The sequence below is a fragment of the Tripterygium wilfordii genome, chromosome 10 (assembly GCF_013401445.1).
Source record: "Tripterygium wilfordii isolate XIE 37 chromosome 10, ASM1340144v1, whole genome shotgun sequence".
NCBI classification, from domain to species: Eukaryota; Viridiplantae; Streptophyta; class Magnoliopsida; order Celastrales; family Celastraceae; genus Tripterygium; species Tripterygium wilfordii.
In genome coordinates this window covers 4031287-4050488 of record NC_052241.1, presented here as the reverse complement: position 1 = coordinate 4050488, position 19202 = coordinate 4031287, and the positions used below count along the sequence as shown (strand labels likewise).

The window sequence follows — 19202 nt, the reverse complement described above, 5'->3', positions numbered from 1 at the left end:
TAAAGTGGAGGGACTAAGATAAACCATAGCCCGAAATTTAAGTACTGGGAAATTTAATTCTGTACAACAAAATTAAAATTAAAATTATTAAAAAAAGGCATATAAAGTGACAAAATTTCCCGGCAGCAAATTTTTCCTTTGTACATGGAGAGAAAATGACCGAGAGATTCGGCTGCGGGTAAACATCTCAAGCAAAGTTCTCCAATTTTGAAATAGGAATTCGTAATTAGCAGCTTAACGCCTCGAATTTAACTGGTAATGGCCGGTTAAACCCAACTTGTGACAGCAAGTTCCCAACTACAGCAATGTCTCGACAGAAAACTCCTTGGAATGGATTTTGATTAACAGAAGACGCTGTCGTTTTACTCTCGACCCGAACCTCCAAGGTTTGGGTCAATTCGGGTTCTGGCTTAGAAATCTGGGTCTTTTGAACTTGAACTGCTGCTTGTGCTGCCTGTAAAGCAGCTGCCGCCTTCTTACGCTGCTTCTCCGCAGCCTCTTCCTCCATAATTGTTGACATGACACTTGAGTAACCCTTCTGCAACAACCTGTAAAGCAACAACGCTGACATCTTCGCTCTGTCCTTGATCGAATCAAGATCACGATCATCGGCAAACACGACCCGTTCCATGAACCCGGTCGCTTTGTCGGGTTTGTGCCGCAAAGTTAACAGCAAATGCGCTCTCTCTAATTCTGATCTTGAACAGCCTTTCCGCAGTCCGATGAAAGCATAGTAATCAACATTTCCAGTCTCACCGGATGCCACTCTCTGTTTCAATCGCTGAATCCTTGTTGTGAGAGCACAGAGTCTACCAGGAATTTCACGGCACCTCACGCTGTGTCGCTTCCAAGCTGGACCAGGAAGTTTCCGATCTCGCGATATCGAATTGTACAGCAATTTCAAATGCTCGAGATCGTGTAAGCAATCTGGTAAGCACCGGATCGATTCGAAAAGGGAAGCTCTGGTATCAAGAGCCTGAATGCAGGTCTGGTCGAGTGCGAGAGTCTTGTTACAGTCCGCGATAGATTCCGCAATTCTCCCAGACGCTTTGTATGCGAATGCCCGGTGCATATAGCACTCGGCGAGGAAGCCCTGGGGAGCTGGCCGGCGACCTTCGACGATCTTCGAGAAGTGACGAATTGCCTCCGAGTATAGGCCAGCGTCGAGGGCTGCGATGGCTGCGGCACGACGACGGAGGAGGAACTTGATGTGAGAGAGGAGCTGGGAGACGTTTTCAGAATCGGTAAGCGCGCGGGGAGGGGACAGAGGGGTATTGATGGCAGAGACTTCACCGGATATAGATAAGTCTGATAATGAGAAGCTGTCTTCGGACCAGCAGAAGCTCTCACGGCGGAATGCGGCCGAGGCCAAACGCTTCCCGGTCTGGAGGAGGACCATAGCGTCTTCCATTAGGCCCAAGTGGCAACAAGCTTCCCCCAAAACCAAATACCTGTGCAAAAACAGAGTTAACTTGGGGGTATTTTCGTAATACAGTTAATTAATTACGCGAATAACAATGTTTTTGTTGAAAATTTAATAAAGACAGATTGACATATTTTTTTTAAAAATTTGTAAGACAAGTGTTTTTTTTCTCTCTTAATCGCTCCTAATCCAATACGAGGAGAGGGTTTGAACGCAAAAAAATGGATTGTTCGTAAGAAAAAAGAGTTTGCGGAACGGTTAAAGGGCGGAGATTATCCGTATCAATAGGTACAAAGATAGAGTTAAGATTACAATCCTTAGTTGAAAGTTAGGGTCAAGAGTTTTTTTTTTTTTAGTATGGGAAGGGAAAAGTAATGAGGAGGCTCGAACTCGAAACCTCTATAAAATACCATTTTACACATCAGCCGTTCGTGATCTCATTAGGATTGAGAGTTGGACATTCAATAATGGGTTTATGTGCATTTACTCGAACCAATGAAAAAATGTCTTCTGATTTATGTAATAACTAATGTCATTAAAACTTTAAAGAACTACAAAAATTAATACGACAGAGAGAACAACATATACTAAAAAAACATATATATATATATATGAAAAAAAGAGAGAACAACGAAATTACCTCCATTGTCCTTCTTTGTCGCAATTTTTACAGAGGCCAGCCATCGCTTTCTTCTTCAAGTCCGAAACAGAGAAGCACTTGAAGATCGGATCACGACCCGTTGAGCCTGACGACGAATTATCAGAAGGCAAAAGCTTGACTCGTTCCCTCGATAACGGCTGCGACGAGCTATCCGAGGAAACCGAACCTGAATCATCGTCGGCCATCTTGAGACTGGGAATGTAGTCTTGAAGCATCAAGGCTACATCTCTGAATCGCCTCAGAGAGAGCAGAGATCTCGCTTTGAGTTCCAGAGCGGCTTCCAGACGAGGCGATAGAGCCAGTGCCGCGTCAAGGAGGCTCAGAGCCGATGCGATCTCGCTCTGCTCTTGCGTCGCAATAAGGTTTCTAGCATCTTTGATGTACTTATGTACAATCTGATATGAGAAGAACAATAAAAACAGAGGTTATTGCAATTTCCACCACAAACGCTCAAAACCCATTTGATTATATGACCAAACAGACATTGAATCGCAATGAAAATATATACCTTTCTGTTGCTAAGCCACCAGTGCTTCTTTTCAGTAGCAGTCAAACAAGGAGAAGAAGCAGCCATGGTTGTTCTTTCTCTTCTTCTTCTATAACATCAAACCATGAAGGCCGCCCTCTCTTTCTCTGTAACTCTCTCTATCTTCTCCTCTCTCTATATTTCTCTCAAAAGTATGCTTAATTTTCAGCTTATATAGCAAGAGAGGGAAAATGGAAGCAATGTGGATAGAGCGAGAATGAAGGATTTTTTATTTAAAATCTCGATCGATTTGAAGAGTAAATAAGAAGCTTACGCAGATAACAAAGCTTTTTAAGAAAAACAAATTAAAAAAAAAAAAATTTGCCAGCTTTGACCTTGGAGACTTTAATCCTTCAACTTCATAGCTGGCACCACCCCATATCGATTCTCTCTCTGTACATCTATGTAGGTCAGTAGGTGTATGACCCTATTACTCCTATTACCGCTTGTAACCAGTGGACGCATGATTGTTCCCGGATATAATCGGTCAACCTGAACCATCACGGGTTCTCGGGTTCAACTACCGGAAGGAAAAAGATAAGAGAATGGCCAGCAATTTGCACGGAAAGTAAGTAAAGATGGTGTCAGAAGACTATTTTGCCCTTCTTGTTTGTGAGTAGGTTTGGTTAGTGTATTTCGCCTAACTCCATTAATGTCATTACTGAGCTAAGTAGGCCTAGTCCAATGAGATATGGTGGTGTGCTTACCACCCCAAAGAACATGATTTTTAGCGTTGAATTGCGACCAAATTCATAAGGATAAAGAAAAAGTGGCTTTTACCTGATAAAGAAACAATTGATAAGTGACAATTATCGGAGAATAACATCAAATTAATTAAGAATGACCTACAAAATAAAAGATATTGGCGATATCAATTGGATCACAATTTCGATTATCACTAAGATCAACTTATTTTATCGTCATGTTGAAAATTTATATGTATTGGGTCTATGATGACTCGAGTTTAGACTCATATTGAATTTGTAAAAGATAAATTTTTATAATGTTGTTATCGCTTTAAAAAACAGGAAAAAAGAAAAAGAAAAGAAGATAGCGATCAAAATTAATACTTTATTTGATTGTTGAATTTTTAGATTTAGGAAGAATTTATAAGGGTACATTAGTAATATTAAACAATAGCGTATATTTGTAGAGAAAGGGACCCTTCTCTCGTAACTCGTAAGGCACAAGAATCATGCTTTCGCTTTTTTTGGGGTTAGCTTCTATATTTATATTTTAAAACCCACATTTTTATTAATAAATAGCACATGTGTATGGATGGGCTTTGTGCCTTAAAGCGCGCGCGCTCTCTCTCCCTCTCTCTCTAGGTTGGCTTTCCTTTTAAGGCCCACCAATCTCATCCCTTATTAAGGACAATTCCTACAATCTCGTGCCTTTGCCACGTCACCAACTGCAACATAGCCTGTCTCCACGTGGCATTTCAGACGATGGGCCCCACATTTTTTGTGCCAGATCAGCCATTGTGGAGAGCACTTGGCTTTGTTATTGTACTTCTGTTGTTATCTAAAAAATATCTATCCCGTTGTACCATCCCGATCAATGATATGAAGTTTTTTTTTTTCCTTCCAATTATTATCAACTTTGATATTGATTTCAATTATTTTAGTTAAATTATAAATATTTTTTATTAGTTATGCATCGCACGGGTCTAAAAACTAGTTATTTACAAATTTTAACACATTTATGTCACAAATGTCTCAATAAGAAGCTTTTTTAATAGAGAATGATATCATACAAGTTTATCGTTTGGATATTCGACATGAGTATAAATTCATACCATCTGGTCCACGCGAACATAAAATTTTCACCTAACGACACTCAATTAGAAGCTCGTATCGTGACAAGTGAGAAAAATGACTAAAATGAAACAAACAAAGCTCTACTTATCCAATAAAACAAACTAAAATTAAACAAATCCATATGCGAAAGAGTTTGTTTCTAAGAATTTAACATGTCACCTTTTAAATTGAATTATCATTGGTGACATGTTTGCTAATAATAAAACAAACTGAAACATATTAGAATTTGACTTTTAAGTCATATATACAAATGAAACATAATTAACATAATTTATTGGTAGTGTTATTAAGTCCCACAAAGCTCATGTTTTTGTTGTGTTTGTTCCAATAGGTTTGGGACCATTAGGGCCCATTGACAAGGTTGGGTCCTACAAAAGGGTTGGTTTCTCTCCTTAAACAGGTCTGCCACTTCAGCCTGCAAGCTCTTCTACAGCTAAGGATGTCCAGGTTGTGAGAATTGAGGAGGGTCCCTTTTTATTTTTTGAGAAGACGAACCTATTCTTAATTATAGGTGGAAATCATCAATTGAAGAAAACCAAAATTGAATGGGCTAATGGGTCCTATTCAGGGGTGGGGCCAGTAATTCATATGAGGGGGCCTAATGGTTGACAGGGGTTCGGGGATAATACCTTTTTTTTTTTTTGCTGTTTAATGAAAATTTACTCAATTCCTCATTGATTATAACAAAATCAAAGTGAAAAACAGAAGTATCATTGAATGTAAATATGTACAATAAACTTTATGTTGATCATTGAGATGTTAGCTTCAGGTTTTTTGCCCAAGGTCTGGGTCATAACTCATTTAAATTAACTTCTTTTCCAGCTTCCTTAACATGACCATCTCTATGTAAAGGTGATATTCAGACATTTTAATCAAATATTTATCCATATCTGTTAAAAAAATTGAAAATTTACAACAATATACTCAAATTAAATGACTTAATGTTATATATATAAAAAAAATCAGGGTGGCTCCGCCACTGGTCCCATTTTGGTTTTTAATTAGATGATCTTTGTGAACTACGCTCTTTTGAAAATTTTCATGTACTCACTTAATTATCCATTTAAGTGAAATAATAATTAAAAACAAAAATCAATTTATTTTAACCAAGTACTACATTATATAAGTTTGTCTTTTGGATATCCAACGTGCACATAAAGTTATTCCACATGATGACATGATAAGACCCAACACACGGCAAGAAAGAAATTGGTCCCAGTGAGAATCGAACTCATGACCTTCTGAGTCCATATTGCTTGACTCTAGAGTTTCACCATTAGACTATCACCCAAGTGGTTGACAAAAATCAATCCCCTAACTATGCTAAACAAAATTTGAGGAAATTAGAGTAATTTTAATTAGACTAGTTTTGAACCTAATTATGTCCAATTTGATCACTAAATTTTTATTTTTTTTTTGCAAAACTTAATCTTCTTTGGTGGGGAGTAAGTACTCATCTTTCTAGGATAGGGTCTTCTGGAGTCCACACTTGTTTTTTAGCATTATATTGGACCACAAATTAATGGAAGAGTGTGAGGGTTGTGCCCAACAAGAGTAGTCCCACAAATTGAATTACAATAGCAAACAATTACTAGACCAGCATATCATGCTCTTCATATAGGGTCCCTCTGTTTTGAACACATGCCTTGTCCCTCCTCCTTTACAGATCTGTAAATTCTACATCAATTATAGATAGATAGATAGATAGGTCTCTAAGCTTCCATTCTAGAGTCCTGATGAAGGGACAATATAGTCTGTTTTTATAGGCAGACTGTGAAGATGACCTACAATTGAGTGTTGCTATTTTGTATTTTCTTTTGTGTCTGCCTTCTATGCTTTTCTGCTTGCTGTTGTTACTTATAATTGACAATCATTCATTTTGATGCAACAATCGAGTGATGCAATCATATTTTTTTTAATTATATATAAATGGTATAGATGTTAGTAAATGAACGTGAAAGTTGACTTGCAAATAGGGGTGAACTGCGAGATATATATATATATATATATCAAAAATTCTTCTACGGGCACCAAAAAGTATGGATCAACTTTGTGGACTTACTTTTCAACCATAGATGTGATGGGTCCCATAATAAATGTGTGGCCCCCACTTAGGTTGTGCTTTATTATAACAATCTATACAAAGTTGGTCCACACTTTTTGATCTTCATAGGAGAATTCCTATATATATATATATATATATATAAACTGAGAATGGCAATATACAAGTTTTTCATTTGGATATTTGATATGACTCTAAACTTGGGTCGTCGGGCTTCTGCATACAAAAGTTTCCAACCTGATGAGTCACTAAGTTGGACAAAAATTCAACACCTTTCTGATTTCATGTGTTTTGACCCTAGGGAGATTCACCATTAGACTATTATCCAAGTGGTTGAAATGTTATGTTTCGAGATTTATGTCATGTGAGATAATAATTAATTTACATTTATACGTACATCCATCACAAAAGCACACAACTTTATTTTGTGAATTAAGAGATTCACAAAATAAATTTAAATTATTTCAGATTTTTTATTGATAGATTGCTAATCGGCATGGAATTTGTTTGTTGGAATATGAGTTAAATTATTATTATTAGAGTAGGTGTATTTCCTCATTATTTGGAAGAGACAAGAAAAGCTTAATTGGTCCTAACAAAGTTTGGTAGCACCTACTAAGTGCTACATTAAAAATTAGCAGGCCTAAATATTCTCAAACCTTGGAATCCTATGCCTTTTATTCCACAAATTAATAATGATGAACTTATAAATATGATTAATTATATACTTAAATGTACAATAATCAACAGTTTGATTTGGTGTCGTTTTCTGTAATTTAGGTTGAGGCCGGCGTGCCATGTAGCAGATAATCTGTCCTAATGCCCGCCCATGCCGATAATTAAAGAATTATTCCCAAATGCTTTTGAAAACACTCTAAAATGACGCAAAATGAAGGTTAGATATATAAATATTTGTGCGTATAAAAGGAATCTATATTATATGTATATATGCCAACGTTGACTAATCTATGTGGGAGGGGCTACAATTCTTTTAGTTAGAATTGACAACAATTTCCTCTCAAATTATGTTAAATTGTGATTTTTTTCACAAATCCCATATAAGGATTTAGGAATAAGGATTTAGTGTTTAAAATTTAGATTTTAAGTTTTAGGTTTAGGGTGTTCAATTTTTTTTCTTCCTCAAAATCTACTCTATTCTAGCATTATGTGTGGCACCCCGCTCGAGTGGGTTGGGAGCTAGACAAGTCTTTAAACTAGTAACAAACGTTTTTCTTGAGCTCAAATTAGTATGGATTGGTGTTGGGTCTAGGTAGACAAATCAATGCGGACCAGTATGGGTCAATTCAAAGCAGACAAAGTGTTCCTAGTACAGAGGGACGTGATGTTACATTATGAGTGCCAAAATACTCAATAACACATTTTTAAATCATGATTTAACAAGATTTTAAAGGAGAATTATAGCTAATTCTATCTAAAAGAATTGTAGTTCCTCAACCCATTCTTTGTGCTTATTAAAGCATAATCCCAAAATCATACTTTTTTATACCAACAAATTTGTATTTATATGTTCATTGAAGGTATCATGTCACTTCATCTCCACGACTTACGTTATATGTGTTCAAATATCCTTTTCTCAATATTCACTTGATGAAAATAAAATAAAATTGGGCGTTGAAAACATAACAATGTACATTTCAATGCCTAATTAAAAGTCTTAAGAACCATAAAATTTAATCTAAAATTTTAAAATTTTTTAAAAGAATTAGGCGCATGGCACACTATAATAAAGAAAGGATTAGTAAATAATATTAATATTAGTAAGTAAAATTGGAAAATTATAGGGTACCTATCAACTTGCCACTTGGGTATACTAAAAAAACACAAGATCCCTGTTAAAAGGGATTCAGAGCATCATGGGATCTCTGTATTACATAATACATATTACATTACATTAATTAAAAATAAAAAAAAATTATATAATCATGTAATTAAGTAATTAAAAATATGGTTTAATTAATGGTATAGGCTCCCATTTTCTAGACATGTTTGTAAGAGAGGGGGCAAAATGGGATAAAGATTCTCTCTAATAATAAAAGACAAACATAAACAGATAAGGTTGTTAATGTAGTTTCCTCTTCACAGTTTACATAACCACTTTTTGTATTTTTGACGGCATAATAATAATAATAGTTATTATTGTTATATTTTTTATTACCTTTATATAAAAATTATTCTCTGCAAAAGCTAATCGATCGAAGGCAATGAGGGACGCACGTGCCTTGGATGAAAGTTCACGTGGGCATGTGCCACTACGTGCAGCTTTATAACCTTGCAAAATGGCCAACAAAGCCAGCTTATTCGGGGTGGTCCTTGAAATGCTTTGGTTAAAGTGTTTTTTTTTTTGAAAAGTTTGGTTAAAGTTTAAGTAACAAATTATAGTAAATAGTCTTAATTAATACAACAACACTACCATGTTATAAAAAAAAATAGATATAAAAAAACCCCAGTCAACCTCTTCTCTCTCAAATTTTCTCTTAACCAAAGTTTCTTAATACAAATCTGAGAAGGAGGAGGAGACCACCATCTCCTCCTCCACCATACACCTTTTAAGTTTTGTTGATTTGTTGTTGGTTCGTAAATCTAGTCTACAATCACTATTCTGTTCAATAAGGAATACGTAAGATTTCTCATTCAGTTGTCGGGGATTCTACACAACAACACTTCATTTCATAATAGAAATGTTACACCTAGCATCACGTTAGTGGCCTAGGAATTTACAAATACTAACAAACGGACTACAAAACAGAAAAATAAACACCGAACTAACACTGACAACACCAGACTCATACAAGACAACACCGAGATGTACCCGAATAACCCTATCCCTAGCTAAATATGGACGAACTAAACAAAAACAGAAAGCAAAACTACACACATGGATTGGATCAAGATTCTTGACTTCCCCTTTATCAAGAAAGACCATCTCCACCAGATCTAGTAGTTTTATCACTGTTCGTCAACTATGACATAATCCAACCAAGTGATATAAAAATAAAGTCTAGCTTCTCTCACATTTAAACGCTTTTTCTTGGCCTAAAAATAAATGGCGAAGGTTCATAGAAAATATATCCATGCCTGTGACCTAGAGTGGACATTATCTTCTATGTGTTTAAGCTGTGAATTTCAACATTAATTTATTAGATTTAAAAAAGAATATCAAAAGAATGAAAAGCTTTTTATGTAATAATTGGTAACGCATATTGCATGTGTCATGTGAGATGAAAAGAGCTTTGGTGAAGTGTGAAGCTATTTTGCTGGCTCTTTGTCGTGGGCTTTTTCTGCTAGTTCTGAGAATCTTATCGAGCCCACCCCCCACCTCACTCAGCTTTTGCTGATCACATTCAAATACTACTTCGAATAGAAAAGAAAGATATGTATCTTTCACATTAAAAAATGAACTTCTTTGTACTTCAAATAGAAGCAAAGGATAAATAATTCTAGCCACTTCTTCTCTTCTCTTTTCTATTCGAAGTAGTATTTGAATGTGATCAGCAAGAAAAAAGAAGAAGAAGCAGAAACTCTGTAGTGATTTGTACTACAGGATCTAGTGAAATAGTGTGCATTAAGTTGAAATTTAAAAAGAAAAAAGAAGAAGATGATGCCCTATCACAGTACCACACAGTAAGGGGTAACTAAACTTTGTGTGAGTTCGAATGATCGCATTTGTTCAATTCGGATTAAACCAAGTTTGAATATAGATATATGTATGAGGCCAAATACAAAAATTTTGTTCGGTTTAAAACCGGGTAAGAGATCACACACAGAAATCTTGTTCGGTTTACATATCCGAACCCTAACCCGGATTGGTTTATTGTTCTTATTTAAACTAATCAGGATTTGGTTAATTAAGTACGTTCGAAATCCAATCTAAATTAAGATTCGGACAAGTAAATATTCCGTAAGAATGTGTTGTCGTTCGCCTCGGGATCCATTTTCCCTACTCCTAAATTGGGGAGAAGTAGTTGTTGGAATTGATCAATAAAATTGGACTCTAGTTAGATTATAATTAGTAATTCGAGTTTGACTAGGATTAGATTTTATACAACCTTATAAATAGAAGTATTTTCTAGGGTTGTAAATTAGTTCCTATTATTTTGTTTTCTCTAAACATGGATTAGAGAGGCGGCTAGACCTAGTGAGAGAGAGCAAGGTGGAGAAACTTTGTGGTTTATCTCTTGGTATAATTGGGTTCTAGGTATGAGAATGTGAGAGATTTCAAGATGTAGAGGGTGTTGGAGATATAGGTTAGATTGAGGCTTATGTAATCTATTGGACTCTTGGATATTCTTGATGAGAGGAAATTGTCAGTGTGTGGTTGTACAAAATTTCCACATAAATCTTGTGTGTTGATTCTTGTTTTTTTTTTCAATTTCAATTTCTCTATTGTCGTGTTGATTTATCTGTCAAAGAGGAGAATGAGTCTAATTTTCCAACAGTAGTGTCCCAAGACATGTCATACTCCATGAAAACGAGTTGTGACTAGTGCTGACGTAAAACGAGAGGCTGTAGTGTGTAGATGATGAGGAGTGGAGAACCAGGAATAATTATGAATGAGTTTGTTTGTAATTGGCTATTGGATTCTCTGATCCTGTGTCAGTTGACGGGTCACACACATAAAAATATAAAAAAAAAATAAAAAATCAGTGCCTCCACAAACACAGCCTATTGGTTCTCCAAGTGGGTTTGCACATGCCCCCGTCAGGGATTATTTTTTTTTTTTTTTTTTGAGTACAAGTACAAACACAATATACGACACACCACAAGATCAAGCCTCTGAAAGTACAGGTGTCAACAGGCCCCACGCAGGAGGCACAAATCAAGCCCACGCAGGGGCAGACTATCAAGCCCACATAGGGGCAGACGAAGCCCACACACCTCCTTATAAATATTCGGAGGAGGTGAGACTAGAACCCATGACCTCAGTCAGGGACATGCAAAGTCATTGCCACTCAACCAATGGCTCATTTGCCCCCCGTCAGGGATTATTATTAGACTCATATGATGGAACATCATCTTCTGCAGAACAAGCCGTGCTTGCTTTGTCGCTTCTTTAACCCTATCCATGGCTAGCTATATATCATTATATGAGAGAATCTTGGGGGAACATGAAATTAGGCGCAAATTTAAATTCATATCAAATGTTTTTGTGCAGAGATTTGAATTTTCCCGCTTAGTCCCCAATGAGAATTAGCATAGGTACAGCTCATAGAAGCACTAAAATTTACAACTCACATGATGTAGAATGAGGGATTTTAGGATCTGGTTACTTCTTACTAATGAATGAAGAATGAATGTTTATGCTGTCTGTCTGTCTGTCATGTTGTGAGTTGTGAATTTGAGTGAGATTTCTGTGTTGTTCTTGGAAATATATATATATATGTATTGACCAGACCTCCACTCACCCATCTGTATTGACGAGTTCCACAGTCCACAATGGACGGACTAGTTTCACAGAAAGGCAAAAGCCAGAGATATTTAAAATTTTAAAATAAAGCTAATTTTTTGCATTCTGAATTATTGTATGTGATCGAATCGCATTTCTGTGCCTTATGGGTCGTGTTGGGCTTCCCATGCAGTCCTGGAATGTTGCATGTATATATTGGGCTTTCCACGTTGCTGAACCAGGCCTTGCTACCAAATGTAGTTTTGGCTCTCGAAAGCCTCAAAACCACATTAAATTGAACTTCCAAAATCGGCTCCTCACATATTAACGAAATATTTACATATCCGGATTATGATCCGAATTGAATTTCGAACGTACGTTACTGACAAAAATCGGATTAGTTAAAATTTAAACAAGTAAATCGAACAAAAACTTAATTCGAGTTAGGATTCAAACAATTAGACTTAACAAGATTTACGTTTGGACCCGGACCCAATTTTAAACCGGACAAAAATTGTCATTGGATTCAGATTTTAAACATATAACTTATGCCCAAACTTGACTTAATCTAAATCAGACAAGTTCGATCATCCAGACTGGGTAGAGTTTTGTCACCCCTACTGCCTATGTGCCATTCCAGGCACTCTCGACAAAATCAATGGCAATAATAATACATAAATGTTTAAAGGGGATGTGAAACCAGGAAGCAAAATCAATGAATCTCATAAACATTTCTCAGTCAAACTGGAATCCCAAATCTCAGCACATAAAACTTATTCTTTAGAATCTAAATCAAGTCCGCCCCGATTCAGTTATTTGAGCACGTGAAAGAAATAAAAAGGATAAAGAGCAATGCTGTCCTTGACATTTCGATAGAGAAGCATTACCAGCAATTACTCTTCTTCTTGAACAACGCCGACTTCACCGCTCTCCAGCATGTGATAAAATGATCTATATTTCCTCTGCTCATTCAATTGATACATCTTCCAAGCGGAAGCAGCAGCCAAACCAGCTGCAATTCCAAGACAAATCTCCTTGACAACGCTCGGTCCTTTCAAGATGGGGTGGGCAATCCTATGGCCAGCCATTTCACTTCTCTAGCTAACGAACCTGACATTCAAGAACTGTATTTCTTCAATGATATTAGCAGGAAAATGGGCTTAAAAATCATGATCACGAGCTAATAATTTTAAGTGGTCTAAACAAATTCTAAAGCACTAATCATACAGAACGGATGTAGGAAATGAGACTGAAACCTCAGTTAACTGCCAATGGCATTATAGTGAAACACTGTGCTAAAGTAAAATAAAAAAAAAAAGCAAAGGATGATTCAAGGACTTGAATCTTCTAGAAAATGTCATAAGAAATCATAATGATTATCCTGGCCAGCAATAATAGTGATATCATGGCAAACTTATATAAAAATAATGGCACCAGATTAGCTACAGCCAAACAACAACGGAGTCATCTTTCATTCCTAAGAAAACTTAATATAGCAAGAAACATGTACACATTTTAAAGTCACAGACCAACCAAGGATGGACTGGCTGGTGATTATTCCTAGTGAATATCACCTTTTTTCCCCTTTCTGTCAAATAGTAGACAACAACAGTCAATTAACAAAGCAGAAGTAAAGCCTAACCCATGAAAGGGAGGTTGATGTCCACGGTCAAGGAACCAGAAGAGAGTATGAAAGTAAGACTGGGAATGCTGCAGGACTTTATGCCAAATGCGACCTACTTGGCCAATTTATCAGCCCACTTTGTTGCTCTAGCTAATTGTCCACCCTTACCAAGCGTGATTTCTATGTTTCAGGAATTATGCTTTCAACATAGACCACTATGCCGACAGTCAGTAAGTTTTAAGTCTCTTCAACTAACGATTCAATTGAACAGCCCCGAATTAAGATGTGATAAGTGATAGCCTTATGAATATCACTTGCCAAGGTTATTAGGTTAAGTGTGAGGAATTAAGTAAGATCCTATTCTACAAAGACACAACAAATATGTGATTCCAAAATCTACAGATCACCACTGAGTAAAGTGAGCTAATGAAATTAGATGTGTTTAACCTTTTAGACCTTTAGAATGAGCCTCAAGTATATGTTCGGGGACCTAAAATCATTCTGCACTTTCTAAGTTACACTGTCCAAACAGATTTTGCTGCATAAAGCATCTGCATGTAGTTTTCAGTAAATGTCTGCCTCACAATCCAGGAAAGATAAATAAATAGATAAAAAATTATTTATTCCCTTCCAGAAACACAACACACTTTTGTCAAAACTGGAATAAAAGATAGTAGATTAAGAATACCAAACTTAATTACAAAGGGGGGTATGAAATAAAGCAAAATGTAGTCAAATCGGAGATTCGAAGAAACTAATGAAAGAAAGCCTACAAATATTAATATGGCATCAGGTATCAACCTTAACCAAAGTCACTGAAGTTCACTTTTGGGTTCCATTCAAAAAAATTCACGCAAGTTCACTGCGGCTGGCTTCTGCTGTTGACAGAAGATAACAATGAATCTTAAAATCATGAGACACCATTTAATCAACAATCCTGATAGAACAGCGTTGCATTCTCTTATATTCTCACTGCTATAAAGTTGCATTCTTCTAAGAAAAGCATAGGACACCTCCATCAGATCAGTCTCCTAACAACAAGATTTTCAAACAATATCTCCACTCTTAACTTTCATCCTTACTAAACAATCTCTTTATTTTCTCACAAGATATATGTTAATAGTTCATTGACTTGGCTCTGCTCCACCACCAAAGTCATCTATGGCAGCGCAACTAATCTGTGGCACCATTTCCCCTCCGCCATCCCTTTGAACCAATCAGTGGAAAAATCAAGGCGATCGTTAAAAAAAAAGCACAATTCTGAAGAGAAATTAAGCTGTTAATCCGATAAAGTACCCTAAACAGACAGCTCACACCTCAAACTACAAAGCGATCAACTAAACAGACAAAATAATTGTGAGAAAATGAAAATTATAGATAGAATCACAAGAAAGCAGCATAAGAACTAATGAGAAAACAGAACACGAAAACAAATCCGGAAGAACAGATCTGTAGATCCAAAAAATACCCACAGAAACACCGAAAATATCATATCAGAAATACCCGAACCTTCTGGCAAGATAACAAGGTAGCTCCGGTGACACAAAGGGAGATTGATCTGCGCGAGAGCGACGGCGAGAGAAGGGTTTCGCAATGAAAGCAATCAGAGAATTAATTGACTTTTATGTCTCTACGATTTTGATCCAACGGCAGATAAGCACAACATGTTCCATCAGTAATTATCACTTGCCAAAAGGCTAAAAATATCATTTCAAATTGTCACATAACGCAATAATTCTCAAGGTTTTGAAAACCAGACCGGACCGGCCGGTCGGACCTTTTCAACCAGTGACTTGTGTGGTCCGGTTGAGGTGCTAGAACCTACAATTTACGAATCAGGGTATTTTCAATTGAACCGGACAGAATCGGCCGGTTTTGAACCAGTTCGGTTCTTCTATTAAAGTTACGAAAATATTATTAAATTATGTTGTTTGTATGGCTTGAACTCTAGTCACTAAATTATGAGACTTTTTTTTTTGTTTAAAATGATACTTTATTTAAATATATTGTATTTATATGAAGTTTTCTTATATATTATATGCCTATAATATAGATATATATATAATTCATTACATTAAATCTGATTCAAACCCGGTTTGAACTTCGATTGAACCTCTAAACCATGAATCAAAGATTTTTTCGATTTGATGATCGGTCTAGTTTTAAAAACCTTGATACTTCCAAGTGTATTGAGGCTGGGCTGTGAAGCCTTGCTGCATGGGATGCTGTCAAAGTCCACCAATTTTGCGAACGAGCTAGCCCACAATTAAGCCTACAGAGTCCAGGATTATCTAGATTCAAAATCAATCGAGGTTGAGTAATTTCTGTTTCTATTTTCATATATTATATAGGTATTATGTTTGATTATTTGTTTAATAAATTTAATTAAAAGTATTAAGGTTACAAAGTTTAATTTTATTGAGAAAAATATATGAGTGCCAAAAATAAAGGTTTTAAGGTAATTCTATATAAAGATAAATTGATAAATTTAAATATTTTTAAAAAATGTGTGTTTAATGAGTCGTGCAAATAGCAACACCCTATATAAAAGTAGAATACAATTCAAGTTTTTTTTTTCCCTCCTAAACTTTCAAATTTTTTATCCTATTAATTTATTCTCTAAACCAAAATTGAGATAATTATTATCCCTCATCACTTTACCCACCCATGTTTGAATGACGATACTAATTGTATTTAAAATTTTAATCCTTAATCATATTTTTATCTCAAATATAATAACTCAAATCAAATTTATTTGATATCTATCTAAAGTAATCAAATCATAAATTTTATTGAAAAGTTAGATAAATTTTTTAAAAAAATTTGTGCATTTAATTCAATGCATATATAATTTTTGAAAAGTCTATAATAATTGATAATTAAATCAATAATTTTATATTTTAATTATTTAATTTGTATTGTTAATGATGACTCCTTTATGTAAAGACCCAATTATGATAAAGGAATTTCCCTTATAATAAATTTTCTAATTTAAATTTTTAAATATTCAAAGACCTTATAATAATATTGTCTTTTAAATTTTGATTATGGCAATATCTATCTATATATATATATATAAGTAGAAGACAACTACCCATTTTTTTTCCCTCCCAAACTTTCAACTTCTTAATCCCTCCAAACTTTCAACTTCTTAATCCACGTGTTTAGTTATTGTAATGCTTAGTTAATCACATTTTAATCCTTAATAAAATAGTTGTTTTTTTAAAAAAATTCTACACAACAAACTTTATGATTATCTTTATCCTTACAGATAATTTTATCACCTTTTTCAAATTTTAAATGTTAGTTAGTAAAGTATTTTTAATATTTATATTGAAAAGTTCAAATTATATCCAAATTCCAACAACTCACAAAATCTTTTTAATTTGGACTAAATATAAATACAACATATAAAATTAGAAGACAATTCAATTTTTCGATGTAATCCAGCCATTGCATTCGTAGATAATATAAACCAACAGAATTTATTTTTGAAATTTTAATACTAAATTATATTTTTTAATTATTATCCTTATCATTCTATCCATTTTTAAACATAATTTTAATTAATATGTAAATATTTTTGAAATTTAAATATTGTTAGTTCAAATTCCATTCGTGATATTAATAAATTTAAATAATTATATTTAAAAGTTTGCAAAGTGTTTTGATATTGATATTGAAGAGTTCAAATCATATCCAAACTAAAAACAACTTCTTTTTAATTAAATCAAATTTCTTTGATATCTAATCAACTGATAGAGTTTTTGAAAAGTTAGATAAATTTTTTGTTACTTCAATTCCATTCCTACATAATATAAACCAACAAAAACGTATTTTTAAAATTTAATCCTAAATTATATTTTAAATTTTTATCCTTATCACTCTATCCATTCGTACATAATATAAACCAACAAAAATATATTTTTAGAATTTAATCCTAAATTATATTTTAAATTTTTATCCTTATCACTCTATCATATTTGAACGTAATTTTAATTAATATGAAAACTCCGAAAATTTCACAATATAATAATAAATTTGTAACCTTTTTGAAATTTTAAATATTATTTAATAAAATAATTAATATTGATATTGAAGGGTTCAAATCATATCTAAACAACTCACAACTTCTTTTTGATTAAAATCAAATTTCTTTGATATCTAATCATCTCATAAATATTTTGAATGTCAACTGAAGTCCATTTATGTTTTCGATTTAATGATATAGATAATTTTTAATAATTGCCTTTTTACTAACAGATATCAACTGAGTAAAATTTATCAAATTTCTTTGATATCTATGTGGACTAATCAAATCATAAATATGTTGAAGAGTTAGATAAATGTGATAAAGTTTTTTTTTTGTGATGTTTTTTTCATGCGTAGATAATATTTCATTTTAAATAAATTTTCCAATTTAAATTTTAAAATATTTTAAAATCTTATGATAATATTGTCTATTGAATTTTGAATATGAAAATATTGTCTATGTTACTATTTTAACACGTACTATTAGATGAGTGAATATTTTAGAGAGTTTATCCATAGTGATTATTTTAACGAGTAGATATAAAATCTAGACGAATAGATTTCCTTTGTAATTTTGTTGTAAAGTAATTCTTATGTTTCAATTGTTGTCTTTTGAAAACAAGGGTTGTTTTGTGATCTGACAGATCTTATTCAATTAAACATTTTGGTTTAATTTGGGATAATCACTGCCTTTTTTGTTTTACATATAGATAAGTAATGATCCAATATATGTAAGATTAGATAGACATCTCACAAGAGAAAATAAAAACGTTAATAATATATTATTTAGTGTACAGATGAATATGTAAGATTAGATAGACATCTGCAGGTGCATATATATATAAATATGTATCATTTTATAAATTCATGTTTATCCATGACTCTAAACATCTTTGATTTAAATTGATATATTATTGACATTATCCGAATAATCTACTCCATTGATATATATTAAAGTAAATAGCTAATTGCGATTAGATCAAAGTGTATTGATTTAATAATAATTGTTTAGTTAATTGTAATTGATGCATATTTTAAGTAGTGAGGTTCGTATTCATTTAGACTATCGATTTTCCATGAACTACACATGTAGGACACTTGTAAATGTACGTTGTCTGTGTAATTAGAAAATAAATTTATGTATAAAATAATCTATCATAAATCTGTGCATATAATTCTATAAAATCATAATATTCTATCTCTGTTATTTGTATTAAGGTGATGCATATATTAGTTGCATATAATCGGTTTCATTGTTTGTGTTAAGTATTCAAAATATTTTTTTGAAATTAAATCCAGGAAAATGAAACACTGTTTTTAAAAGTTTATTAGGCATAGTCAAAGAAAAATAAATTCAAGTTTATGAAAAACAAAATTTTGAATGATAATTTTTTTTTTATCCTTATAGGTCTATGTGTTGAAGGAGAATCACATCTACTTTGAAAAATTTACGTGGTGTTCATAAAAAACAAACACCTGGCAACGTGATAAATTTTTCTGAAAATCAATTCACACCCATTCTTGGGAGTGGTAGAAGCATTATGTTTATTGGTCATCAAGTTTCAACGATTACAAGTCTGTATGAGTTACCTGCAACAACTGATACACATTCTGAAGCACCATTATTAAATTAGTCGAACATCGTCTTCA

General features: G+C 33.8%; 2 protein-coding genes across 5 annotated transcripts; both read right to left on the bottom strand.

Moving 5' to 3' along the window:
- Positions 1-2840, bottom strand: LOC120006905. Its single transcript, XM_038857025.1, has 3 exons — positions 2593-2840; positions 2064-2479; positions 1-1451 (listed from the first exon to the last, which is right to left on the bottom strand). The coding sequence occupies exons 1-3, from the start codon at positions 2656-2658 to the stop codon at positions 227-229; spliced, it is 1707 nt and encodes a 568-aa protein (XP_038712953.1). The 5' UTR covers positions 2659-2840; the 3' UTR covers positions 1-226.
- Positions 2841-12590: 9750 nt separating this feature from the next.
- On the bottom strand, positions 12591-15183 carry LOC120006835 (cytochrome c oxidase subunit 5C-2-like). Of its 4 annotated transcripts, XM_038856937.1 has the most exons (3): positions 15025-15170; positions 13190-13195; positions 12591-13001 (listed from the first exon to the last, which is right to left on the bottom strand). In XM_038856937.1, the coding sequence occupies exon 3, from the start codon at positions 12982-12984 to the stop codon at positions 12790-12792; it is 195 nt and encodes a 64-aa protein (XP_038712865.1). In that variant the 5' UTR covers positions 12985-13001; positions 13190-13195; positions 15025-15170; the 3' UTR covers positions 12591-12789. The 4 variants fall into 4 exon arrangements, 3 of the variants coding, with proteins under 3 accessions (XP_038712865.1, XP_038712866.1, XP_038712868.1); XR_005470108.1 differs by lacking the exon at positions 13190-13195 and having other exon boundaries at positions 12591-13006; positions 15030-15183; XM_038856938.1 differs by lacking the exon at positions 13190-13195 and having other exon boundaries at positions 12591-13006; positions 15024-15173.
- Between the last annotated feature and the right edge of the window lie 4019 nt (positions 15184-19202).